A 26,495-nucleotide genomic window follows, 5' to 3' on the forward strand; every position below is an offset into this window, starting at 1 on the left:
GAGTCCGTGTGTGCCGGGTATCTCGAGAGAAGCTCAGTGCAACGCCTGTCCCGGTTTCCGATTCATACTTTGGTAGGTAATTTTGATAGATAATCAATCGCTTACGCAACCTCACTGACCGCCAAATTTGCCAGCCATCCCAGGTCTCAATCAATTATATCGTGTATGTTATTACTACGCACGGTAAACTGCTAAAGGTACCATATGATACAACTACCCAATACGACTCCATCGCCGGTGGTCAACTTAATGAGATACCGTAGATGGAAGAGGTAGCCGGCACTACGAAGCCGACCGGGGGGGAACACTTAAGACACTGATGCAAGCCTACGAATCTTGCAAAACAACTCGCTGAGCACTTCTACCCATTGGGAGCACCCAGGGCGGATTTGTGGGTCACAAATGGTTGCAGAAGAGGTTGAAGGAGGGAGCCCAGACCAGAGGACCTCCTCACTCCCAGACCTGATCGTAAACTTCCATACCAAATAGTAAGACGCATGGCCCGCTTGATCGTTACAGCGCATGCGACGTTGATTCCTTCGAGAAGCTGCGGTATTCCTCTCCTTCCAACCAAAAAAGGGAACCCACCAAAACCCCATGTTGGACTGTGAGCTATGCTCTTTGTGGACAACCTACCGTTGCTGAAATTTCGCCTGTGTTACCATCTAGACAAGCCAGGGCAGATCCGAACCTATGGTGGCGAGCCTCATCAGCTCCCTCGGTGACGGCAATTGAACTCGGCTGGGTCTGTGTTGCAGCGAATGTCACCCAAGGGTGAGAGCATAGACCCTCGCGTGTACCCTTGGGCTCGAATGACACCTTGGGGCGAGTACAGTACAGTAGATCGCAAGCGGCGGGCAGGGTTGGCAACAAACAAGGCTCTGACTTCAATGCTACCACGGTGAGGAGGAGGCCAAGCAAAAAGGCAGGGGTAGGGTTGAAGGCCCGGGGTCAGGAACCCGTTCGAACCATGATGGTCCTCGTTGGTGTGGCCGTCGATATGGCCTCGGGTCCGCAGATAAGGTACCGGGGCCCCCGGGAGGCATGGAAGAAATACCGTTGTAGGGAATTAAGTTTATGCAGGCAAAATTGCGACCACATGATTATTTGGCAGTCGGTGAGGAGTATTGCGCGTTTTTAACGGAGGGTACAGCTATATGAAATTCAGCAAGAAAAATAACTCACACTGCTTGGGTGATTATATTACTCGTAATTTACGTACATATTATTTTTCCATCATACGGGATTTCTGCGTACCAGAACTTGTCATTTTGATAATCATCCGGACTATTCTGCATGCATGCTTGGCGTTAGAAACTAAACCCGTACCTGCATAATGCGAAGCACCGGTGGTGTGACCAGAGACTTGGAAACAATTTGGCTGAGTTTCTTGTGATTGATCCTGCAGGAAACCGCAGATGCGGGCCGCTTGGAACCATGCACATTTTTTCAGGCACACTCGAAATGTTTCCAACAGCAAAAAAGCCGGGAAATGTGAGAATAATTCGCGAAACGCATACGCACACACACACAGCGTAAGAGAGAGAGAGAAAAAAAATTCAAAAAAAGAGGCACCCTTGCTCGTTTCCAATGCTACGGATTCCCTTCCGCCAGGACCCGGGTGGGTGCTCTACCTCTCCACATTCAGACTGAATTCCCAGAGCCTGGAGAAGTTGCCGTTTTCGGGTGATTGAGCCGATGCCACGGGGCGTTGAAAACCAACGTGAACATGGAGAATTGCTACCTTGCTAAACTTTACATCTTTGCATAAAGCAAAAGCAAAAGCAATAATAACGAATCGGGCACACGCAGTAAACAGTTGTTGGTGGCATGACAGCCTGGGTTCAAATTCGCCGCTGCGGGATAAACATGTGGATCTACTCCATCCTGGGAAGGTAGATACTTCGTACAATAATTAGGAGAGACCTTGCTTCGGACAATTATGTGGGCTTGTGCTATCATTTCTTAATGCGCCAGCGTATCGATTGGTTGATTGGCCAGACCACACTTGCGCCACAAAAGAATGAAACCTGCGCCGGAACGGCGAGCTTGCCCTTCTCGGAACATGCACCGAAAAAAAAACAGTGAAAATCCCGGAGGTCGGCTTGGTCGGATGATATCAGCTTTCTTACAACCTCCTATACCGAATCTATGGGCACCGACTCGACCCAACCCCGACACCATGCCGGGTCCGAATAGTTGGGAAAAATCCTAGGGACGACCAGGTCGTTTCGCAATGGGCAAAGAATAACAGCTGAAGAACCACCAACCTAGTCAGCGGTCCACCTGGAATTGGGAGAAACAACAGTTAATCGCCACTCGGAGATGCCAATACGCACATCCTTTATTGCCACGCGTACGTGACGCTGAAAAACCCCGCCCAACTCGTAGCTGAAACCTAACATTCGATGCCAAAATTATAGTGGGCAATTCTCTGAATACAGGTCGATTAATTATGAGGTAGAGCACAAAACCGGCACGTATATGTGGACAATATGTCATACTATTTCTAGCACACTGTGAATTCGGTTGGTCAGGCATACCTGGCACTGGTTGACAGGCTAGGCTGAGAGACGTGAATCGTGTACATACTGCAATTACAGTATGTACATCCGGACCTCGCCGGCAGATCAAACGGCTGGCTCAGTTGCTACAGGGCTGATGCGACTGTTTCTAGATTTGTGCACTACCTTACGGATACAACAGTCTGATGTGGAAGATCGGACGGCAGACTCAGCTCTCACCTTTCCCATATTGAGTCTCAAGTCCGGGATGGGTTGTCGGCAAGCTGCCTGCTGGATCGCATACCTACTTCACTTACAATACACGAAAGAGCAGGGTACACATGAGTTTAGCTGAATTACCTCGAGTAATTGTTCTCCAGGCTAGTAAGCGGCGGCGTGCTCTTTTGAGAGGGGCCGAATGAGACTGTGATAGCTGACCGGTAGACTTGGAGGCGAAGCACTGGCCTGGGAGAGGTTTGTTGACAGGATCCTCCCGCCTCCGGGCCGGCCGCTTCGGAATCATGAGCCGTGGCGCTTTGCAAGTGTGCTAACCACGGTAGCTCGCCTCAACAAACAAACTGTTTGTTGTAGGCGCCATTGACACTTTGACTTGAGGAAAAAAAAAGTGCCGACACCCATGAATCCCCCGAGCGACGGGTTTCGCTCATTCGCTCCCAACGCGACGACCCAGCTAGCATCTAGGTACATTACTTTATTTTAGAATCTTATAATTATCGGCTCTCCGCATTCGTCACGCGGGCCCTGGTGCTAACGACATAGTCTAGGTACGTGCGCTCATTTGTGGCATTATGTTTTATCACTATACGCCAGATCCAGTGATTGGTGCCAGAGGCTGGGTATGTCACGTAAGCGAGTAAGTATGCGAGGAGGGGGTGTGCACTCAATCAACTGAGTCCGGTCCGAGAGCCATTCAACGACTATTTTGCTAGAGGCGGGATTCAAATCCGCCCAACTCTTTCGATTGCCACCTAACCCACAACCTATCGAATCGATCCATAGGCGGTTGGCTCAACCAAGATGGCACACATTTACGATGCTATCTGTAGAAACTGTTGTTTTTGGTACCTGTTTAGGTACTTCGTTCATGCCATTTTGGACAGATGCAGTCGAGCAAAAAAAGTATGGGGTACCAAATAAGCGATTTAGCGACTGCGGCAAAAAAGGGACGAGCAACCCAAAGTTAGCATGCCAAGGCCGTACCGAGTTGCATATTTTGCATGCAGCTTTTCAAAAAAAGCATCATCCATGGTCAGCACCGCCAGCCGGCAAATTTTCGGCTGACGGTGATCGGTGGGCTGAGACTGCGAGCCAGCCAGTGAGCTTAACACCAGATCTCGTCTGACAGGCCCTGTATGTAATAAATGTGTGTCTGTGTGTGCAAAGCGAACCATGGGGAGGGGGGAAATCGGCAAATGGTTAAGAATGGGAAAGTAGTCCTGTGTTTGTGCTATGCCGCTTGTTTCTACTTGTCAGGCAAGCTGTACAACGCAAGACCCGAAGGCATGAACCTGAAGGCAATATTAGTGGGGATGAACCTGGTCTGGTGGCCCCGGGATGGGGGGCGTCAGGATTCATGCAGTCAAACCTCAACCGACTGCGCCGCCAACCGCCAGAGAGTTTCCAAACACGGCAATGATGCATTGATTTGGAGGGTCCAGGAAAACAGGAACCACCTGTTAGTTAACCACAAGCCCGCGGCTGAGAAAGAGAGAGAGAGAGAGAAAAAAAAAAGAGGGACAAAACTTCAAAAGAGGATAATTGAATGTTTCGCACAGTCCGCTATTACAATAGCAACGAAGTTTATTGCTCTCGCCTATCGGGCTGAGCACACAGGACGAAACGAAAAACCATGTTGCCATGCACGGGTTGCGGCCCCGATTCGGAGTCTTGCCTACGGATGAAGGAGTTTGAACCATGAAGATCGTCAGTTGTCCTGCAAATAGAATCAAAGTCGAAGAGAGGGCCGCTGAAGATGAGATGGACGTTGCACCACCGCGGATCCGTCTTGGCTATTGGTGTCTATTTTTTGCCTACTGCTGCACAGCTTCACCCCCTCCGTCCCATACCATCCACATTCGTCGATAGATAGAAGTGCTTTTTCGTACCTTGCATATTTACCGCACTATGGGATGGAGGAATGACCGTTCTAATCGGCAAGGCAGGTGCAAAGCACAACACACTACGCCCCGTCTGGTTGCCTCCACTAATAGCAACTGGAGTGCATATGTACCTTAGGTAGCTGTAGCCAGTGTATGGGGAGTGGGGCAGGCTGCTCGTTCCAGGCTTGACGCGATACGTTGGAAATGCACGAAAAAGGTTCCGTCGTTCCAACGGCACATGCAGCTCGACAAGCAGACGGCCGTCTGCATCTGCTATTGGACATCTCAGAACACCACGAGGCAGCAAATGGCTGCACCAGGTTGCAGTAGGCCATAGCGCTGCAGGACCAAGTTTGGACTCGTCGTTTCTGCTTTTTTACATCCAAACGTCCTATCAGATGACACAAATGTGAAGGATGGAACAGTGGTGGTGGGGACAGCGTCGGATCTATGCATGCACTACGATCATGCTCATTCATCATTGGACGTGGAAGCGTTCGAAGCGACAAAAGAGATGCGAGTGAGAGACACACAAAAGAACAAAAATAAAAAGGGAAAGAAAAAATAGCGATGCAGAACGAACACCCGTTCGCATGCGGAAGAGACATGTGCCCCGGGCAAGAAAAAAAAATCAAAATCGAACGGACTGTGCACACATGTGCTCCAACTTGACCTGGCGAAAAACCTGGGTGGGGAGCAGCACAAAACTGAGGCATGTAGAGTTGAGAGGATACAATATTATTTTCCGACCAAGATTACGACCAACAAACTGCAGTGGAGCCGAGCCAGATTGAAGTTGGACATCTGCCCCGAATCGAAGTTCTAGACGTTCCGGCCCCCCGGGAGACAAAAGACAAACGAGATTTTTTTTCGTCCCTTAGGTGAGAGAAAGAGGAAAAGCAGGGGAGAGAATGCCGGGTCAGCCTTCGTATCTATCCACATTCATCACGGTCTTTCATCTCGAGCTGGTTGGTAACAGTCGCCAAACGAATTGTCACCAGTAGTCCAGAAAGACCGGGTCATCCAGCTCGAGAGAAGATTGGGTGGGTGGGCATTTCGCCCATCACCACGAATGAACGCCGCCCGGCTTACTCGCCCCGGGCTGTCTAGCGTAACTGTCTAGCGCTTGCTTCCAGATCGCTCTCTGGGTTGACTTCGTCACAACTCGGTCATCATCGCGCCGCTTTTCATAAGACGGCGGCTACTGCAGGCCAAAAGGCATCTGCCACAGTGCCGTCAGGCTGTCATCTCGTCTTATTCGTCTCTTGTTGTGGGATAGGTAGGCTTGACAGGTCACCACCACCTACGAACTAGACCAGAACGACACGCCAGCTAATGCATGCTGTGGCTGTTTCCACGAGTCTGTCCTGACGGTAGCAAGGGTCCGCTTCTCTTCAGTATTCTTTGTGGCAAGCCGGGACTGGGATTTGTGTGGACCGCTGGACGACGGGACGAGGCGGCCAAGGGTCTCCCACCCGTTGTGTCACCTGGCTGTTCTACCGTATCCATCCAATCCGCATTCTCTTCTTGAGTAACTGCCTGGGTATGGAGGAAAAAGAAAAAAGAAAAGAGACAGGAAAAAAAGGGCCTATGGGTGCCCGCCGGTACTTCCGGGAGGGTCCTGGCCAGAATTAGAATAGGCAAAGAGCTGCGCCATCCCAGGACCGCGTATCCACCCGTCTGATGTTCTTTCTCTTGTTTATCAATTATTTTATCGCGTTTATTTTGTGCTGTCGAATTTTTCATTTGTTCCTTTGCCCCAGACAGACAGACAGACATACAGGCAGACGACAGACATTCCTGACATGGAACCCAACCCAGCAAGGGTAGGAACCGCTTGGTGGCAGCGGGTCATCCTCTTCCTCCTTTGCTTCCCTGACCACCATCCAGCGTAGCGTTCCTGATCCACCGTGCCCTTGTCAGCTTTGGTGAGACATGCAATGGGGTGGGGTGAATGTGGATAGGCTATGGGCAAGCAGAGTCCCCCATTCCTGGTAGACCCTAGGCTAGGGTAAATCCAGTCTCTGCACCACTTCAACTCCACACCTCACTACTGCTAGACCAAGTTGGACTGGAACCGACGTTGTCGGCTAGTGGGTGGGGTGTGGGTATGGGTGGTGGGTGTGGGCGTTGTGTGCCTGGCCTGGTTGGGTGTGCGTACCTGTCGACAGGGATTCTTGTCCACTGTCAGTGTCAGTCGTCAGGTACCCCGTCCCCTGCGAAAATGCAGCCAGCGGGCGACAGGGCAATGCCTATCTGCCTCCCCACGCTCCACTTCAACACCTCGCCCTCGTCGCTGTCGACGGGAGCGATCGTACTTATCCTCCTCACGGTCCCCTTCACCACATTCCTTTCCGGCCTAACGATCGACAAGTTTCTTGACTAAGTACATTTACTCTCTTTCTTCGCTTCCGATTCGGTTCTTATTTTCTTTTGGGTTACCTTTTCGACATTTTAGGACTTCCACTTGGAACCCTAGGCCCTTCCTTTATACATAACATCATCATCATCATATAACTTATAGCCAACGTCCGCCCCCTCAAATCGATTCCCCAGGTCTTTATACTTTTTTTACTTTTGCCTCCTACGTCTAAGCTTCAGACTAGAAAAGAGTAAATACCAGTGCACCCTGGATCGACGCCATCGACGCTCGCATATGTACAACATTGCTATACACCCAGAAGTCTAAAGACAGTCTGATCGCACTCACTGTCGTCCCTTCATTCCTCCAGACGGAACCGACCATCCATCTTTAGGCCATAGCCGCACCAAGCTACCAACAGACTTACTTCATCAACCTTGCGTGTACACTACACTACGGCATTGAGAAACACGACACTGCCTTAATACATAACCTTGGAGACGAGCTCACCTGAAGGAGTGGTATGTCCAGCCCTCTTCGACTTGCCTCACATCTCATGCGCCTCATGCATTAGACCTGGGGATGCTAATACCTTTTCAGAAACAACAGACACACACAATGGAGTCCATGATGGCCGCCCACCCGATGTACATGATGCAATATCAGTACGACAACAGGCAACATGCGCACTACGCACACCTCCCGAGTCAGCAACCCATGGCCTTCTACCCAGCAGTTCCCATGGTCCCCTCCACGCCGACCTACTCGAGGCCAGCCTCCGCCTGCTCACAGCCCGCCATGCAGTCAATGAAGCAAATGCCCATGACCAGCTACCCGTCTGCCATGACCCCTATGGCCTCACCACAGCCCATGGCCCGTAGGTCCAACATCGTCCTGGAGACGGAGGCCTGCGACTGGGAGGGCAAGAGGCATCAGGCGCACGGCATCTACTATCCCTCAACCCCTCCTCTGTCCAGTTCAGGCAGCGCCATCAGCAGCCCAGAGAGCTGTGACATGCTTTCGACACCAATGAACCCGATGTTCTCTGGTCTGGACAGCATTGAGAGCATCAAGCCTGAGGTCAACTCGCCAGAGAGCTTTCCTGTGCTCGAGTGGACAAGTTGCGCATCGCCGCCTATGACACCTGGTAAGCAAACCTTGTTTTTAGACCCATTTCACTGCGCGCAAATTTTGGGCAATTCCAAAAGCGTAGTTAGCCTTCGGCATTGCATTGCATCACGAATAGTATGCATCTTGGGCCGAAGTTTTGGTCTAGGTTGGCAGTAGAACGCACAAACTGGCTGGGGTTCAGGGTTCTGTTGGTGCAGCTGCACGTCCCGCTAGCCCCACTTGTTCACTGCGTGGCCGCCTGCCATCCCTTCAAACTCGACATATGCCTGCTCTTTTTCGAGCACCACAAATTTGGGTTTATCCAGGCGCTAATCAACCAAACTTTCTACCCGCGCAGTTTACCTGAACAATGTCAACAACAACCTCCACAGCAAGCAGAATCTGAGGCCTGCTCCCACATCTTCGTGCTCACCTGAGCTTGCGCCCGCAGTTTCCGCCTGCCCTTCGCTTTCGCCCTCACCCGTACCCCAGACCCGGTCATTCACCTCAGAGACCAGCTTCTGTGACCCGAGGAATTTGACTGTCGGCAACGTGACTTTGGGACTTGAGCCTGCGAGCCTGTCAACCGAGACCCTTGTTGCCCAGGCTGACAATTCTTTCGTTTTCGTTGCGCCGCAAGCTGCTCCCACCTGGGACGCCATTTCTGAGCTCGAGTCGGAGGAGGATTTCGTCAAGGGCCTCGTTAACCTTGACGACTCAAAGTCAGACGCCCAGGGCACCAGGACTCGTGCTAGCTCGGACGCGGTCAGCCTGAACTTTGACGAGGTCGAGGCTTTCCCGCTCCTTCCCACGGCTCATACACACAGCGACGACGACTGCCACAAGAGCAAGCGCCAGCGTACCTGCGGTGGCCCCAAGATGGATTCTGCCACCAACGAGTCCGCGTCGTCTGCAGCCGCTCCCTCTTCGGAGCAGCAGCAACAGCCCAAGTCGAGCGATGTGCCTAGCAACGAGGAGACTAAGAGCAATTCTGGAGCATCGACCAACTCTGACGGCACCGGCCTCCCCGCACCAACCAGCCGTCGCGGCCGCAAGCAGTCTCTCACTGAGGACCCGTCCAAGGCTTTTAAGTGCGAGCTGTGTGACCGTCGCTTCAGACGTCAAGAGCACCTGAAGCGTCACTACCGGTCCCTCCACACTCAGGACAAGCCCTTTGAGTGCAATGAGTGCGGCAAGAAGTTCTCTCGTTCGGACAACTTGACCCAGCATGCTCGTACCCACGGCTCGGGCGCCATTCCTCTCAACATTATGGGTGAGGAGGATCTGGCTGCCGCAGCAGCTAATGGCTACATGCACCCACCGCAACACATGTACTCGATGGTTCCCAATGTGCCCACCCTCCCCGACTACAACTCTTACGGCAAGGTGCTCTTTCAGATCGCCGCCGAAGTCCCGGGTAGTGCCAGTGACTACTCGGATGACGGCAGCGAGAGGAAGCGCAAGCGAACCGACTAGGAAGGGTTTCTGGTCACTCACCAGCCCTTGCCGCACAGAGTTTGCGGGACCTAAGGGAGACGATTATGGAATGTCGACGCGGGCCTTTCGACATTTATGCCCGATACGACTCTTGACGACATGCACACAAACACATCACAGCAATTGAAACCATTTTACATTCACTTCATCACCCATTGCCTCCATTCAAAGATCGAGCTAGTTCTCTGTCGGTGAGAGGAGGGCAAGCACAATGGGCATCTTTAGGGTTGACAAGAATCTTGCAAATGGGGAAACAAACAAACAAACAAACGGGATACCACCATGGCGATATTGTACTTCTTTTCAGGCGGGCATCAATTGGGGTTTTGATTTTCTTTCACACTGGTGGCGGTTTTGCGAAAAAGTGGAATTTGCTTTGCTTATCAGGAGGGTGGATGCTTTTTTTGTGCAATGTAAACTCTTGTAACAACAGACGTCTGGTTTTGACGCGGGACAGCTTTGAACTTGAAATTCATAACTGAGCAGGATGCCCAATGCCAATTGGTTTACATTCCTTTTTTCAGGATTTTGACTCTTGCATACTACATATCACTGTGAAACGCGTGAGATGTATTTGCGGCCGTGCACTTGCCACAACATCATACATATGGATTACGGAGTACCTAAACATGCATCCGTTCGCGCAACTTGATTTCAAAGTTACTTTTCAACAAGGCTGACGTCGAGGAGGTCACATTTCACCTTGTCGCACATGCTTCTTACTATACCTGTCAAGCTAGCATTTTGACATGTGTCCATCAAAGTTTGCCGTGTCTCCCTTACTGGCCTCGTCGGGTTTATCGTATGACGAGGTGGGAATGGCGCATCAACATGTCTTCTACCAATGCCTCGATAAAAATCTATCAGGATCTTGAGGGCTTCAGCTTTGTGGTCCAGATCGGGACCAATGCTATGATCGACAGACACAGCCAAACAACAATTGCGAGCAGATCATGAATACGGTACTGTAGGTAGATTGTTCGTGTTTGTGTGAGTGTGAGTGTGTGTACGCGCGCCTGCGCATCATCATCACTCCCAGCCCTCTGGTATGGTATGACGACAACCACTCAGACAAAAAACGGCACATCATCAATTTAGGTAATCCCATCCAGGTCCTCCCGAGGCGCTGAGACATGATCTTGACGCCGCTGAAGACGGTCGGCCGTCACACCAAAAGATTCCGCCGTCTGGCCTGCCGGTGGATACGCGGGTTTCGTTTCCCAGTCTTCTTTTGGGAAGAAACGCTTGGGCTTTATTCGGGTTGAATAGGTTTCCCGAGGGGCGCACTTGGGAGTGTGCTTTTTTGCTTGCCCTCTACAGTACTCCGTACGTAGCGTAAGCCAAAAAACGACCCTGATTTTAGTGCCAACCAAAAAAAGTCCGCTCCAGGGTCCGTAAAAGCCAGGGGTGTGTATGTATAGGCAAACTGACAATTTACGTGTGTGTGTGTAGGTGTGTGTTTGTTGGTTTTTGGCGCAAAAGGCTGTGGGATTTTGCTGGACTGGCGCAGGGGCCGTCGAATCTGATTGCGTGTGTTGGCTGTGCCTTGCTTTCGTCGATAACCTAGACGTGTCCCGACTGAAAGTAGGTAGCTTAGTACAAACGCCTACCGGTCGAATCTAGATGAAACTAGATCAAGTGGGATCAGATTAGGTACATTTGAGGTATTTTCCTGAAATAGGTATGCCTGGGTACATCGAGACCCTTCGCAACGTCACTTGTGTGATGTACTTGTATACTATCGCAGATATTAGACTGGAGGCTGTAATTAAAGCGAATCCTGTATGTCGTCATTTTTAGACCCTTATGTCAATAGTTGCTTGTTTGTGGTTTGCCACTGTTGCGTTTCTTTTATTTCTTTCTTTGTTTTCTTCTCTTGTTTCATACCTTGCTCATTTTTTCTTCTTTTTCCTTCAATCAATTCACTTTTTCCCCGACCTCGTTCATGATGCAGGAACAATCGCACCAGACCAGCCAACCAGCCAACCCCACGCGCTCGGTGGGGGAATTCCCGACTTGCCCCGTAGGCTCACTTTCTTCACTGATCGAATCGCGTACGCTTCCGTCCCACGGATCACAAGCCGGCGCACAAACTCTTCCGCCACAATTTGCCCCAAGCGCGACGCTTTATTTTGCGTCTAAAGCAACTAGCCTCCTCCAGGACTGTCCCAGGAACACTTTTGGCATTTCGCTAGTGCCTGGATCAACAGCAAGCGCAAGGTTTTTCTCGCAGTGGCGGGAGAGGAGAACAGAGACAAAATCCCACGAGACCTAAAGCCATAGTGTTGTGTTGACGCAGTCTATCCATTGGGAAGACTGGGCAGTTCTCGCAGTCAGGCTCAACTAGACAGACACCCTAGCAAGCCTAGGTACCTTAGTCTTAAAGGCATTCCAGCTTAGAATTTCAGTCTCGACCCAATCACAGCCACCGCTCAACTTAGACTTACGGCACCCATGGCATCGCTCAACGTCATCGCCCTTGTCTCGGGAGGCAAGGACAGCTTCTATTCGCTGCTGCACTGCCTTGCTAACGGCCATCGGGTTGTGGCCCTGGCTAACCTGCACCCTCCACCCCTCCCGGCTGACAAGGCCGACGCCGACCTCAACAGTTTCATGTACCAGACGGTCGGCCACGAAGTGATCCCGCTGTATGCAGACGCCACGGGGCTTCCACTCTACCGTCACGCCATCACCGGTGGCGCCGGGGATTCGAGAAGGGACTACGGCGGGTTTGTGGCGCACCACGATGAGGACGAGACCGAGAGTATGGTACCGCTGCTGAGGAGGGTTATGGCCGCTCACCCAGAGGCCAACGCGGTTTGCGCCGGCGCCATACTCAGCACCTACCAGCGCACGCGCGTAGAGTCAGTGGCGCTGCGGCTGGGGCTTGTGCCGCTCGCGTACCTGTGGAAGTACCCAGCCATCGCGGGGCCTGCGTCACTTGGCCCTGTCCTCGGCGGCGACGGCGCCCACCTACTGCGAGATATGGCGGCTGCCGGTCTTGAGGCACGCATAGTCAAGGTGGCGAGCGGCGGCCTTGATGAAGAGTTTCTCTGGGAGGACGTCGCTAGCCTCAAGGGCGTTGCGAGGCTCGTGAGGGCCATGTCTCGATTCGGGTGCGGAACCGCCGGAGATGGCGCCGTACTGGGTGAAGGTGGTGAGTTCGAGACCTTGGTTGTTGACGGACCCGGGTGTCTGTTCAGAAAGAAGATTCTCGTCCAAGATCAAGACAAGAGGGTCATCAAGGAAGGCGGCGGCACCGCGTGGCTTCGCGTAGCCAAGGCTGAGGTTGTGGAAAAGCCCGCCCAAGACGATGGTGATGATGGGCTGGAGAAGCTTCGATCTCTGGTCAGATTTCCTAAGCTGCTGGACGAGCGATTTTCTGGGGTCTTGGCAGCCGTTTCCTCGGCGTCTAGCGAAGCATCTGGCCTGGTCCAAGACCAGAAGAATCTCGATAACTGGCCTGGAAGCAACACGCTCGGCCATGGCTGCTCCAGACTCGAGCAGTGGAATTTCGTGGCGGGCACGGGCACTGCCTCGTCTGTCGTAGAGGAAACTCAAATCATCACGGATAAGATTCGTGGGCGTCTGACCGCGCGGGGAATGTCTGCCACCAACATAATCTCGGCAACTATAGTTCTACGGCGCATGGCCGACTTTCCTGCTGTCAACGCCGTATATGGCCTTCTCTTTGTAGCCCCGAATCCGCCTTCTCGAGTCACCATATCGAGTGGGGATCTGTTGCCTTCGGGCTGCGATATCTATATTTCCTTGTCCATTTTGGACGTGCCAAACCCAGCGATTATGGACACGAGTGTGAGGGATGGCCTGCATGTGCAGTCCCGTTCTTACTGGGCACCGGCCAACATTGGTCCCTACAGTCAAGCCATAACATTGCCCCTTAGTATCATTGCACAGCCCAATACGAGGCGTCATCAAGGTGATGATGCAGTAATATCAAACCAGTCATCGGCCTCAGGTTCCAGAATAGTTCTCATCGCTGGCCAGATTCCCCTCATCCCTGCAACTATGGAGCTTCCCCGTCCTGTTGATCAAGACACCGAACTCGATGCCTTCACATTCAACGCAACACTGTCGTTGCAGCATCTCTGGAGGATAGCCCAGGACAAGGATGTACAGTGGTGGAGCAGTGCTGTGGCATATGTTTCAAAAACTGACAATGTGGAGACTGCTCAACGAAAGGCGATTGCCGCTGCCACAGTGTGGGCCAAGGCTCACGATGTTGGAGGAGATGGTGATGATGCAAGCGATGACGACAGTGGCCCTGACATTTGGGACAGAAAGTATAATCCAGCTTTCATGGATTACAAGGGTCAGCAGGACCAAAGCAGCTGCAATCTTCCCGACTTTGAAGTCATCAACCAGCCAAGCACCATGGGGCAACCAGTGCAAGCCGTGACCACTGTGCCTCCTTTCTTCCTGGCCGAGGTTGAGGAGCTTCCACGCCAGTCGGATGTCGAGTGGCATGCCCAAGCCGGTTTTTCGAACCTCGAGGCCCGAAGTGTTACTTTGCGCAGCCTCTCGACGCCATCGAGTGAGGCTTCTGGCCAGCGGTCAAGGTCTTGGGACGCCCATCAGACTCTTGTCAAGATTCGGGAATCAGCTTTTGTTCAAACCTCTGTGGCTATCAAGCGTGGTGCCACACTGGGAGATACACATATCGCTGCCGAGTCTCTTGCGGATGATATAAGGTCTGTCGTGCGTTTGCTATCACAACCCGCGGCTAGGAGCGAATCCAATTCTGATATGCCACTCGAGGATAAAACCAATGATTACCAACTCCTGTATTTCGACACGTCACTCGCTACTGTTTCTCAACTGGCCGAATCATGTACGGTCATCCCCTGTCGGTCATTATGGAATGGTCGAGGCGAGCGGGTAGCTGCCGTTGCTTTTAGCAGGCAAGTGATGAGCATTGATAACTAGCTATCAAAAAGTTGTTTGCTCGATAAAAGAACAAAAAAACAACAAGAATCTAGATCTATTCAGGTCTAAGGTCTTTTGTATGGATATCCCGTTGATGATGACACACTTCTTTATCCAAGTTCTATTGCTCCTTGGCCAGTCAAAGCTGTGCACATCATATAACCAACAACGGCTTTTATAATAAAGAGGACTTGTTCCCAGACACGAACCCAGGGGGTTCGATTAGAGCCTTTGTTGCGTCCGATCCTTTAGAGACTTCCAGAATTCGCATCTGCTGATCTCGTCCAAAGGAACCTGCTCCATGCGTGTATTGTTCGTCTCCAAAACCAGCCTTACACGGCTGTTACTCCCCGCGGTGCTGTTTGTGCCATTCCTGTATATATACGATTCCCAGGTCGGCGCATCGGCATTCTTGAGTACGTTGGGCGACAGGGTCTTGACAAAGGATATCCAGTAGTCCATGACAACGGGTACGATCGGAGCGTTGTATGTTTTGTAGCTGGCCGGCGCCTGGCCAAGGACACTGTCCGGACCGAACACAGCCCCGACCTCGGCTGTGTGCTGAACGCCAAGACCGCGGGACACAGCCTCCTTGTCTTGGACGTTGTAGCGGTAAGCCCAGGTCTTGTTCCTGCTGTTGGGAAAGTTGGAAGACACGTCATCCAGCACGTTGACCGTGGGGCAGATAAATGTTGCTTCGCCATAGGCCTTGGATGTCGATGGAAACCATGGCCTGTGCTGGGGGAGCGAGGACATTAACGGGTAGCGATCTGCAATGTCCTCGAGGTCCCGCTCCCGCAAACTGGGGTAGTTGTTGTGCAGAAACTCGAGCATCTCATCCTTTGTCTCGGCATTGAAGCCGAAGACGGAGCCCTCTTTGACAGCAAAATGTCAGCTTGGCGTGATAAACAGGGTTTTGGGACATCGGGCTCATCTCACCGTCGCTAGTTGCTCCAACCATCAAGGGGACGTCTATGTTCTTTCCCTCATCAAACATGTCGTAGGGCAGCTTCCTGATCAGATCGCCGTCGATACACGGCGTCCAGTAGAAAAGGGGTAGCGGGGGTTGGGTCCTCCCCGGGAAAGGCGACGCTTTGTTGGCCGCCTGGAGAGCCAGTGTGCTTTTCCCTCTAAGGCAGGTCATATTTCGGTCAGGCCCGCCATTGCAACCGACGCCCTTCACCAGGCGGTCGAACTGCCACTCGAGATCGGAAAGATACGGCTGGGCGGGGAAGAACATGGACTCCACGATAGCCCCGGTAAATAGCTTATCGTCACGACCGCCATACGCAGCCAGTTGGAGCGCGGCCGATCCGGCGCCTGCCGAGAGGCCTGAGATAACAACGTGGTTGGGATCCCCGCCGAACTGGAAAAAGGCCCGCAGGTCAGATTTGTCCTCTCGGGAAGTACGTCAATAGCTAAGAATCTTGGAATTACCTTGGAAATATGCTTTTGGATCCACTCCATCAGTAATCGCTGGTCGAGCAGGCCCGTATTCAGATCGCCATCTTTCTTGACCTGCTCGCCGGCGAGGAACCCAAAGAGGCCGACTCGGTAGTTGAAGTTGACAAATACTATGCTCTTGTTGCTCCGCTTCACGACCTCCTCGCCGTCCCAGTTGGCATTCGAATTCGAGATATAACCTGGAAAGAGGCGGTTGAGTACATGCACTCGTACATAAATATTTGGCACAGAGAACGTACCTCCTCCCTGAATGAATAGCCAGACAGGAAGCTTGGAGCTTTCGGTGACATTGTCGGGGGCCCAGACGTTGACAAAGAGACAGTCTTCGGATTGTTGGTCATTCGGAAAAGGCGCATCGGTTGCAAGGCAAATGGGGCCAAACTGATCAACGCCTCGTCAGATCATTCATGAATCATATTAAATAGCCGGCCGTTCGCGGTGACCGTATAAAGAGGCATAGAATCCAAGACTACAACCTACTGCTTTGGCCGTAGCAACACGACCGTCTATGTTGCCGCTTGGTTCGATCGGAGCCCTCCACCTCAACTCTCCCAACGGGGGTTCGGCATAGCGCATCCCCAAGAAGACGTTGATGCCGCTCTTGCGACTGGTGCCGACATAGGTTGTATAATTAAGGTCCACCGTTGGTCCCTCGAGGCTCATCTGCAGGCAATCGCCCGGCGTGCCCGATGTTAGAGCTTTCTGTTGTCCGCAAACGCTTTCGATACCTAAATTCTCTGGTTCTGGGATGCTCACATCCGAGTTGATCTTTTCGCTTATGGCCAAAGCGACGGCAGCAGATAATACGGCAACGAGCGCGAGCCCGTTGACCGCATAGACCTGCCACTTCTTCCACCGCCTTGGCGGGTTCGCAGCGGCGGGGGTCGACCCCGAGCTCTCGGAGGCATGGTGAATGCCGAGCTCGGGGTCTGCCCCTGCCATCACGGCCTTGGGTGGGGGAGCCAACTCCCCCATTGATCAACCGGGTCAGAGTCAGCTGTCCATAAACAGCAAAGAACAAAAAAAAAAAAAAAAAAAGGGAAATGAGTTGCGGAGTGGAGGGAAGACACAAGGCTGTAAAAAGCCCCTAGGCTAGGCAAGGGACCTGGGAAAATCTATTGCGAAAGAATGCCACTTGTCTATGACACGACAGATGAGATTGGAGAAATGGAAGAAGTAAGATGAAAGACTAACAACAGCCACGAAACCTCGTCTGTAGTGGGTTTGTTAGTGACAGTTCCATGATGCAGGTATAAAAGCAACATGGCAATGCAAAAGAACACACAGCGACACGTCGAGGGGGAAGGGAATGCGGGTGGTTGTATAAAGCCAAGTCGTGAGGCCACTCCGTAGGCTTCAGATTCACGGGGTAAGGTGCAGTGGCTAAGACATCTGGCTACCAAAGCTAGGTAGGTGTACCTACCTACCTACTTTACCTACCTAAGTAAGAAGACGTTTTACGCGTCTGGGAGCATATATATTGCTTACCTATTTTGGAAGGTGCCGCCGACTTGACTCTTTTGCTTGTTTGGAAGCTAGCCTGGTAACCCTGGGTAAGTTGCCTAAGGTAGATTCCTACATCTCAGCGGTGGTCAACTGAGCAACAATGATTCAAGGTGCCGTGGTAAAGACAAACGTTGTAAGCTACCCGCGTGAAAAGGAACCATCCGCGGACCCTAGTGAAAATCACAAGACCAAATCGGGTTTGATCAAATGATCTCCCCAGGGATTTGGGTTTTTAGGGTGCAAAAAACATGCAGACAGTTCAAAGCGACGAGGATGGAAACCCATCCATCCATCTATCCATCACTGCCAACGCGACCTATTTGAAAACCAAAGGCCCGGGGGGAAAACAACTCCACAAACAATCAACCCTCCGACGCGCAAACGAACGACTCACTGACTTGGTTTTTTCAATCTCCGTGCATTTCTTCTTAATCAAAACATAATCCTTCCCAGTGGGTTTCAGACCCACATGATTTCAGTCGCAGCTCTCCAACGCCCGACGGCTTCTGAGGCACCCGGGACGACTAACTGACTAAAGCCTAGGGGTAGCATGAAGTACCACTCGGGGCTGGTCTATTGCTCCCCATTGGCGGTGAACCTCCCGCAAGTGAATGACAAGACGTTTCCCTCGACGGCGTCCTTGACTAGGTAGGTATAAAATAAATTAGAGCCCCAATGGTACTTCTACAGGTGGTGTATCAATGACTCCGTGATACATTCATGCTTCCGAACCACATACAAGTGAGCTATCTGTACAACAGCTCCAAGGCTCCGTACTCACCATACCTACACACCTTGCTGAGCGCCAACTACCTTATTCGTTATGTGGGCCTCCTTGAGAACTCGAAAGTGGGGCACATAGTCAACCCCCACATGCAGCCAAGGCTCTGGGGTTATCGGCTGTTCACTCAAGGAAACCAAATGTGGGCACAAGATGATGACCTTCCGGGCGGAGATTGGCGTAAGTTTGCAACTGGCGGGTCTTGGGTGGTTTTCTGTTTGAGGTATTGAAGTTGCAATTAGTTTTTGTTTTTTATGGCGCGCGATGCAACAAAGATTTTCGCAAATAGGTAGTTGCGATACTGAAATATTATTGTTGTGTTTCTCTGATACTTCGCTTGCCTTGCTTCTTCTGTGTACGCTCCATCGGCCTTCACAGCTCAGTCGATCAAATCAAGGTGTCTTGGCGCGCATCGGCCAAAATCAAAGCGTTCCTGTCACTGACTAGGGCTCGTCAGATGGCGCAATAGGCCAAGCTGCACCACCCTGCATATCGCATTATCATGAGGTTAGACTGCGCCATCGCGTGCCGTGCCCTCTTCTTAACTTTGTAGAAGATGTCGCATGAAGTCTCTTCTCAGAACCCGGCGTCGTCGTCGCTCAACCGAGTGGATGAGACGCACGACGACAGCCTTCCCCATCACGCATCCGAGCCTGGCCGTCGTCCCTCTTCATCCGGAAGGGGACTGCGACGCATCGAGTCCAGAGAGCAGCGGATCGGCACAATACTCGAGGTTAGTCAAACTCTATCCTTTCTCTAAACCTTTCGTTTCCTTTTTTTTGCTTTTCTTGTTTTTCTTCTCCAACATTTCTTTTCTTTTGGTTTCCTTTCCTCACAGATGCACAGAATTTGCCAACAGTGACAGCTCTCATGAGCTAGCTGTCCGGGAAGGGGCCGTCCCGTCTTCTTTCCCCGCCATCTTTCTGCACAGACTTTGGACTTGCATTGTCTTCCTGCATTGCTGATACTGACATGCTAGCCGGCCTGACAGAGAGGCATAGCCCGAGCCCAAACGAACCAATCTGACTCCACCACTCAATCGACGACCAAACGCATGGAGCCGTTACTGGGCAATGCCTCGCGGCAAAGACAACATCACGAAGACACTAGCGACGACGATGGCCTGGAAATCGGCCGCCCAGGACGAAACGGGGCCGCCGGGAAGCGCAGGGACTCGGGTTCACAGCCGAACTACCAGACGATAAACGCACAACAAAATCAGGGCAGCAGGATCAGTGCCGACGGGTCGACTATACACAGGCGTTCTACCGCCAGCAATCACAACAGGAGACGGGGCACCAGTGGGAATGCCACTCGCCAGGTAGACCGTGAAGCTGACGGACGTCAGACCGAGGGAGAAAGTGATGGTAATGGCCTCTTCGCCTGGGTCAGAGCCACGATGGCCATGTTCATGTCTGTAGAGCTGGACAACAAAGGCAGTGTAGCCAGGGATCACCTCGCTCTTGGTAAGATGCTGCGCATATACCACTTTCTCGCCAGAGTAGATTGGTATTGTTGATATGCTAACACAGTTATCCCCCGTCAACAGAGCGTACGTTCTTGGCATGGTTGCGGACGTCCGTGTCTTTTGCTTCGATCGGTATAGCCGTCACACAACTTTTCCGACTCAACACATCGATCAATAGCGGCAGGGACCGTGATGGAGAATCCGGTCGTGACTTGGCCGAGCTCCGCCGGCTGGGGAAACCTCTTGGTGCTGCTTTCCTGGGGATCAGCATCCTGATCCTCTTCCTGGGCTATGGGCGCTACGTACGTGGGCAGCGATGGGTTATGGACGGCCGCTTTCCCGCATCACGTGGAACGGTGATCCTCGTGACTGTGAGTATCTCTTTGGTTCCATTGCAGCGATGATGGGTGTGCTTCATGGATGCTGACTTGACATTTTGTTATAGCTGCTTACGTTTGCCGTCATGGTAGCGTCATTAGCTATTGTCATAGTATTCTCGCCTGGGGGATGGTAATTGACGAAGGAAAAAAAAAATTGGGGTGTCTGGAGTATACATGAATGTCACGGTATGAATGTATCTTGGTTAGCTTTACATACGGGCGGCGTGGGTTTGATTTTACATTGATATCCAAACATACTAGTATAAACATAGGATTTAATTTGCTTGCACGAGGCTGTCCATTTCGAGATAATTCCTCATCAGCGTGAACCGACAATGAATACATATGACTTGGGTGGAAAGAGAGTGACGTAGGTGCTCGCCAGTGGAGAAAATTCTAGACCGTGACTACTATAGGTAGTCTAGACAGGTCAGCTAGTAAGGAACGCTAACACATGTGCTCCTATTCTTGTGGGGATTGTAGTACATATGATTGCTAATACTTTCAATACAAAATGAATATAGTTTTACCAATAGCGAGAGACTAAGTAAAAGGGCAGAGTGTGTAAACCGGAAAGGGGTATCATAGCAATAGGTGGTAGGTAGGTAGGTAGGTAGGTACCTAGGTAGTTAACAGAAAAGTATGTGGGGCTCTCTACACATGACTGAAAAGGACCTTGACACTGTGGTCTACCCTTTCTCTCATCAATCAATTTTCAGATGAAAAAGATTGTGATCATAATACAGTACCTGGAAGGTATCACCGGAGCTCTGGTTCCCATTTTAATTGGTGTGGTCAGTCTCGTTGCCTACATATTCATGTTGATGGAAAAGTCATGGACATGCAACCCATTTGATGTCATCAGACCCCGCCAAACAAACAAAGAATCGCGAATAGCGACACCACACACACAAAACAGCATCACAGGACACCAGGAAAGAAATCCTAACTAACCAAAGGAACAAATCGTAACCTATGCAGAGATTAGCCTGAAGCGAAAAAAAGGGCACCCGCAATACCTAAACCCCCAAACTCCGTCATGCTAGTGGCAGAGCAGGTGCCGGCGTTTGCGGCCGCGCAGCTATCCCTCCTCGCCGCGGAGCAGGAGGCAGAGGCAGCCGGGGCAGCCGAGCTGATCAGTGCACACACGCCCGCAGCCCTCCAGAGAGCCGGCGCCGCCCTCACCAACCTTACCGTTCAGGGCCGGCGGACGGGTGCCGGGGGCAGGACCGTGGTGGAGCTCTCGTCGGACCCGGCCGTCGGCGGAATCGAGCTGCCTGAGCACGGCCTTCGCGTCGGTGACGTCGTGCTAGTCGCTGAGCAGCCGGCCGGGTCGGCCAAGAAGCGGGAGGTGCGCGAGATGGAGCGCAATGGCGTGCGCGGCGTCGTCACCAGAGTTCGTCGCTCCGACCTGAACGTCGCTCTCGACGCGGGCGATGACAAGTCTGGCGGGGCCGGCAAGGAGGAGAAGGGTCTCGCGGGGAGGGTCTGGGTCGTCAGGCTGGCTGATGATGTTACATACCGTCGGTGGGTTTGATGTGGTGCGCCCTTTTCTTTTCTGCAGGCTATGTGCTTTCTTACGCCTTTAAAGTCTATTCTATACTGATCCCTACCTTTTGTATGCAGGATGACATGGACTATGGAAAAGATGGAAAGAATGGCCGATGCAGAACACTCCAACTTCATTCGTGTCCTCTTCGGCCACAGCTCTCCGTCACCGGTTCCATCGAACTTGAAGACAGACCCTGAGTTTGGCGAGCTGGAGTGGCTCGACCCGACTCTCAACGACTCCCAAAAGGATGCGATACGCTTCGCTCTGGCTTCCAAGGAAATAGCATTGATACACGGTCCTCCAGGGGTATGTATCCTCGGGTGGGATATCTCTAGCTCAACACCTATCCTTATTCGTCATTAGAAGCCTCGCTCAATGCTAACAATGTACGATGATGCCACCCAACGTCAAAGACCGGCAAAACCCATACCCTGATCGAGCTTATACTCCAAATGCTTAAGCAAGGGCTACGAATACTCGTCTGTGGCCCCTCAAATATCTCGGTGGATAACATCGTTGAGCGCCTGGCGCCACACAAAGTTCCCATAGTGCGACTTGGCCACCCCGCCCGGCTCCTGCCATCAGTCGTCGGCCACTCCCTCGATGTGCTCACTCAAACGTCTGAGGCGGGCGCCATTGTGCGAGATGTCCGCGCCGAGATGGACGCGAAGCAGGCCTCCATCAAGAAGACAAAGAGTGGGAGGGAGCGTAAGGCCATCTACGGCGAGCTTCACGAGCTGCGCAAGGAGTTCCGCGACAGGGAGAAGAGGTGCGTTGCGAACCTATTGCAGTCTAGCAAGGTCGTGCTGGCGACCTTACACGGGTCTGGTGGCTTTCAGCTCAGGCAGGAAAAGTTTGACGTGGTCATCATCGACGAGGCAAGTCAGGCCCTGGAAGCACAATGCTGGGTGGCGCTGCTCTCGGCCAAGAAGGCCGTCCTCGCTGGTGATCATCTGCAGCTGCCTCCCACAATCAAATCTCTGAACTCAAAGGCCGCCAAGACGGCCACCGGCGGCGACGGTAGCGGGACCGCAGACGGAGAAGAGAGCTCCGCAGGCCAGAGCCGGAAGAAGAAAGGGGTCACACTCGAAACGACCCTGTTTGACCGCCTTTTGGATCTCCACGGGCCCGCCATAAAGCGCATGCTGACGACGCAGTACCGCATGCACGAGAAGATCATGCGCTTCCCATCGGACGAACTGTACGGCGGCAGGCTGGTCGCAGCAGAGGCCGTCAAGGAGAGACTGCTCAAGGATCTGCCCTACAAGGTTGAGGACACGGACGACACGAGCGAGCCCCTGATATTCATCGACACCCAGGGCGGAGACTTCCCCGAGCGCAACGACGAGATGGATAACGGCGACGCCGACGACAAGAAGAAGACCAAACGGATGTTACTCCACGGGGAGAGTAAGAGCAACGAGATGGAGGCGGCCCTGGTCGCGCAGCACGTACGTTCGCTTGTCGACGCGGGGGTCAAGCCCGAGGACATTGCCTGTATAACACCCTATAACGCCCAGGTGAGTCCTAATTTTTATTTTTCATTTTCCATCTTGTTGTTTTTGTTCTTTTTTTTCATGCATACACTATATATATATATATATATATATATATATATATATATATATATTACTTATCTCGGAGCAAAAATAGTCAGTCTTGCTACTCGTGGACTGGTATTACTCCCCTTTCCAGCCCTCGGGAATGACAAGAAATTCCAGGGGTTCGTGCACGCAAGGCACCTGCATGCATCAAGCTCCTCGGGGCGGATGCGGGAGGTATAATGACAGCTAGATATAGTCTTTATTTTCATGCAGTCTATCCGGCGTCATATGGATGTCAAAAATAGTGGATTAAGCAGGGATAGTTCCCCGCGGTTTTGGCGTGCTTCGCTGACATTTTTGCGTAAAAAAATCTCTTAGCTCGCGGTCCTAGCACCGTTACTCAAAGACAGGTTCCCGGGAATCGAGCTCGGCAGCGTCGATGGATTTCAGGGGCGGGAAAAAGAGGCTGTGGTAGTCAGCTTGTGTCGCAGCAACCCCGATGGTGAGGTTGGCTTTCTCGGGGAGAGGAGGCGGCTGAATGGTGAGTCCACAATATATCCCTGGACACACTGACGCAACTTGTTCCGTCCCTTCTTCCACCCCCACACCGTTGTGGCGCGCCCTGTGAGAACTATACATGGAAACGGCTCGGCGGACGTGCCGTGCAATGCTACAGGACATCGGAATGCCAGAGAAGACTTCGGTGGCATAACATGCATAACATGGAATTTTCGTTGTTAATGCATCCGATCTTTCATGCAGTTGCCATGACGAGACCAAAGCGCTCACTCACCGTTATCGGTGACTCCGAGACAGTAAAGCGGTTAGTATTTTTTTTGTCTTCCTCTCAGTCCCCCTTCAACTATTATTCTCTTGGCTCTCATCATCTACTTCTTGTACCGAGGGACTGGTTTTGTGATGGGACCCGCCTTGCGACAGCCCCTTTGTGCACCGCCTGTGTTTGGCTTTGGTGTCAAGACCAACAGCACCCTTGGTTTGCTACCAGCTTGTTGCAGATTTGCATGTTTGTGTGGGCTCGCTCCCGCTTTGATCTTATTTGCCGCACGTAACACTGACTAGCCGTCGATTCTTAATCTGGGTCTAATAGCGGGAGCAAATTCCTCAAGGGATGGATGGAACATTTGGAAGAAAATGCCGACCTTAGGTATCCCGACGTCTCAACCATACAAGGTGCATGAATTTCGGATTATGAGAGGAGAAAAGGGAGAAAAAAAAAGAAGCAAAAAACCCCTCCCCGAACCGGTCCCGGTCTCGTTGGTCGGCAGTCGGACGACAACAGGGAGAGAGGTCCAGAGACGAACAAAAAAAAAAGACATCATCAGTAATTAGTATTACCTACTGCACAGTAATCCTTCAACACACCCCTGAAGCCCGTGCGCACAATTGAAAACGCCAAACTGCAGGCCTCGATCGCCGTGAATACCCACCCCCCAAGAGGCTCAGCTGGTGATGAACAAAGCTCGTCAAAACAGGTGTCATGAAGAACGAAGAATGAGTGTAGACTTGTGTGTCATCATCTGGTTCGGGGACAGTTTCAAAGCAGCAAAAGGGATCCGAACCGACAGCGATCCAAGTGCCGCAGTTTTGACATGTCAACTAACTTTCCCAAATTGCTTGTATAGCCCCCACACGTCGACCAGATGTTGTTGAGAGCTACAGTAATAGAGAAGAGAGTAGAGTACCCGTGGTCGGACGAAGTGTCAAGATTCGGTCAATTGTCCCGAGAAAATGCTCTCGTGGTACGGGTGTTGCAACCGAAAGGGGGTCGTCAAGAGGGAAAAATTGGAATGTTTTTATCAGACGAAAGGTAAAAGAATGCTACGCAAACCCACCTCCATGGCAGGCATGGAGTTTGTGGTAATATTTTATTGAAAAAAGAAAAAAAAAAGAATTCAGGAAAGAACAAGAAGCAAAAAAGCTGCACGAGTACGCTGCACAGTAAGGGATGCACAGTACGGTAGGTGTCCCTACACAACACGAACGGGGCTTGTCCTGGTCCTGAGTTTGTTTCAGGTCGTCTGTACAGTGCACGTACGGAAGGGCTGGAAGACAGCCGTTGTTCTCAGCTTCTTTTTGCATCTCCACAAAAATATCAACCAGTCAAAAAACAGACGACGTATGTGTCAGTGGGTAGTGTTTACTTATTGGTAGCTTATTAGTGCTCTCGCAGATTAAATCCCGTTCGATGGGGACAGATTGGAATGCAATCTAGGGGAGGAGCCAGGAAAATAAATAGGTACGGGGTTATAACTGACAACCAATAGCGGAGCTTTCTTTTCTCGTGGGCCCAGAGAACGGGTGGGCATGCTCAGGCTTTGGCTGCACATGGGGAGGGGAATTCGTGAAACTTGATAGTGTGATGAACATGCATGAGTGGCTGGTTGATATTTTTCTTGTCGCCCTTGAGAATGATAATCTAGGTACTCCGTATGTATGGTAGCTTCAAGTGGTCAGGTGATGGTTGGCTGCTGATAGGTACAGAGGCAAAACGTGAGCAGTCACTTTTTTCTATTCCAATTTCACTGCATCTTGTATTGCTACTGTAGCAGTACCTGCGGTCGGACGTTGTTGGGCGGAAGTGGGCATTTTTCCCGGTTCGTCGAGGTTCGGGTATTACGCGGCAAATGACATGTGGAGGGAGAAGGACTGCTTGATATTTCATTCTACCACAAACTGGTACCTGCGCCGAAAAAAAAACCAGATTTCAGTAAATGGACGTCCTGCGAAAACAGGAAAAACCACGTCGGGAAGCCCGTGAATAAAACAAATAAAAAAAATACTAGGCACTGTATAGTTGGTGAAGAGCCGGTTGCTCTCCCGAGCCAAACAAGCATCTCCCATAACCACAATTTGGCTCTTTGGACCAAGGCGAAGGGTTGGGTTTGTACGTATAGAGTAGTGTATAGATTGCCCAAAGGCCGAAATTGGAATAAAGCCCCTCTTTGAGGGAGATTCGATCATAATGGTAATATCATGGAATCATTATACCGTTGCACCAACGCTGGGGCCAACAGTTTGGTCTTGGCCATTGACGTGATACCATTCGGTACTAACAATTGCAGTTAGGTATGGAACTGCCAATAACCAAGTACCGTAGTCGATGTTCCAGATTTTCTAGGCAGCTTGATTAATCATTCACGACTAAAAGAGTTGTGACTATCCCACGATTGACTACCTGCGAATTACGAAGTATCAGGTACTGCAACTTATCATGGATACCATACGTACTCCACCCATCA

General features: G+C 51.6%; 7 protein-coding genes across 7 annotated transcripts; 4 read left to right on the plus strand and 3 right to left on the minus strand.

Moving 5' to 3' along the window:
• Window positions 1–206: 206 nt before the first annotated feature.
• Window positions 207–599, minus strand: MGG_17445 (uncharacterized protein; the record flags this gene model as incomplete). The annotated part of the gene is made up of 1 exon (XM_003718510.1): window positions 207–599. The coding sequence occupies one exon, from the start codon at window positions 597–599 to the stop codon at window positions 309–311; it is 291 nt and encodes a 96-aa protein (XP_003718558.1). The 3' UTR covers window positions 207–308.
• A 6,218-nt stretch (window positions 600–6,817) lies between these two features.
• Window positions 6,818–7,077, minus strand: MGG_17446 (uncharacterized protein; the record flags this gene model as incomplete). The annotated part of the gene is made up of 2 exons (XM_003718511.1): window positions 6,818–6,983; window positions 7,067–7,077. The coding sequence occupies 2 exons, from the start codon at window positions 7,075–7,077 to the stop codon at window positions 6,818–6,820; spliced, it is 177 nt and encodes a 58-aa protein (XP_003718559.1).
• MGG_00501 (CGBP1) lies at window positions 6,979–10,188 on the plus strand. The gene is made up of 3 exons (XM_003718512.1): window positions 6,979–7,507; window positions 7,587–8,133; window positions 8,455–10,188. The coding sequence occupies exons 2-3, from the start codon at window positions 7,605–7,607 to the stop codon at window positions 9,570–9,572; spliced, it is 1,647 nt and encodes a 548-aa protein (XP_003718560.1). The 5' UTR covers window positions 6,979–7,507; window positions 7,587–7,604; the 3' UTR covers window positions 9,573–10,188.
• A 1,447-nt stretch (window positions 10,189–11,635) lies between these two features.
• MGG_00500 (meiotically up-regulated 71 protein) lies at window positions 11,636–16,129 on the plus strand. The gene has a single exon (XM_003718513.1). It carries the CDS (start codon window positions 12,048–12,050, stop codon window positions 14,538–14,540), a length of 2,493 nt encoding a protein of 830 aa, XP_003718561.1. The 5' UTR covers window positions 11,636–12,047; the 3' UTR covers window positions 14,541–16,129.
• On the minus strand, window positions 14,717–16,979 carry MGG_00499 (acetylcholinesterase; the record flags this gene model as incomplete). The annotated part of the gene is made up of 6 exons (XM_003718514.1): window positions 14,717–15,415; window positions 15,480–15,906; window positions 15,978–16,183; window positions 16,244–16,385; window positions 16,485–16,667; window positions 16,761–16,979. 6 exons carry the CDS (start codon window positions 16,977–16,979, stop codon window positions 14,763–14,765), a joined length of 1,830 nt encoding a protein of 609 aa, XP_003718562.1. The 3' UTR covers window positions 14,717–14,762.
• A 1,543-nt stretch (window positions 16,980–18,522) lies between these two features.
• MGG_11567 (uncharacterized protein) lies at window positions 18,523–20,439 on the plus strand. The gene is made up of 4 exons (XM_003718515.1): window positions 18,523–19,024; window positions 19,283–19,757; window positions 19,841–20,130; window positions 20,205–20,439. The coding sequence occupies exons 1-4, from the start codon at window positions 18,848–18,850 to the stop codon at window positions 20,271–20,273; spliced, it is 1,011 nt and encodes a 336-aa protein (XP_003718563.1). The 5' UTR covers window positions 18,523–18,847; the 3' UTR covers window positions 20,274–20,439.
• A 359-nt stretch (window positions 20,440–20,798) lies between these two features.
• Window positions 20,799–24,703, plus strand: MGG_11568 (DNA helicase). Its single transcript, XM_003718516.1, has 7 exons — window positions 20,799–20,933; window positions 21,121–21,666; window positions 21,766–21,997; window positions 22,105–23,211; window positions 23,614–23,776; window positions 23,998–24,058; window positions 24,344–24,703. Exons 2-7 carry the CDS (start codon window positions 21,179–21,181, stop codon window positions 24,432–24,434), a joined length of 2,142 nt encoding a protein of 713 aa, XP_003718564.1. The 5' UTR covers window positions 20,799–20,933; window positions 21,121–21,178; the 3' UTR covers window positions 24,435–24,703.
• Window positions 24,704–26,495: the final 1,792 nt, after the last annotated feature.

The sequence above is a fragment of the Pyricularia oryzae genome, chromosome 5, assembly GCF_000002495.2.
Source record: "Pyricularia oryzae 70-15 chromosome 5, whole genome shotgun sequence".
Classification (NCBI taxonomy): Eukaryota; Fungi; Ascomycota; class Sordariomycetes; order Magnaporthales; family Pyriculariaceae; genus Pyricularia; species Pyricularia oryzae.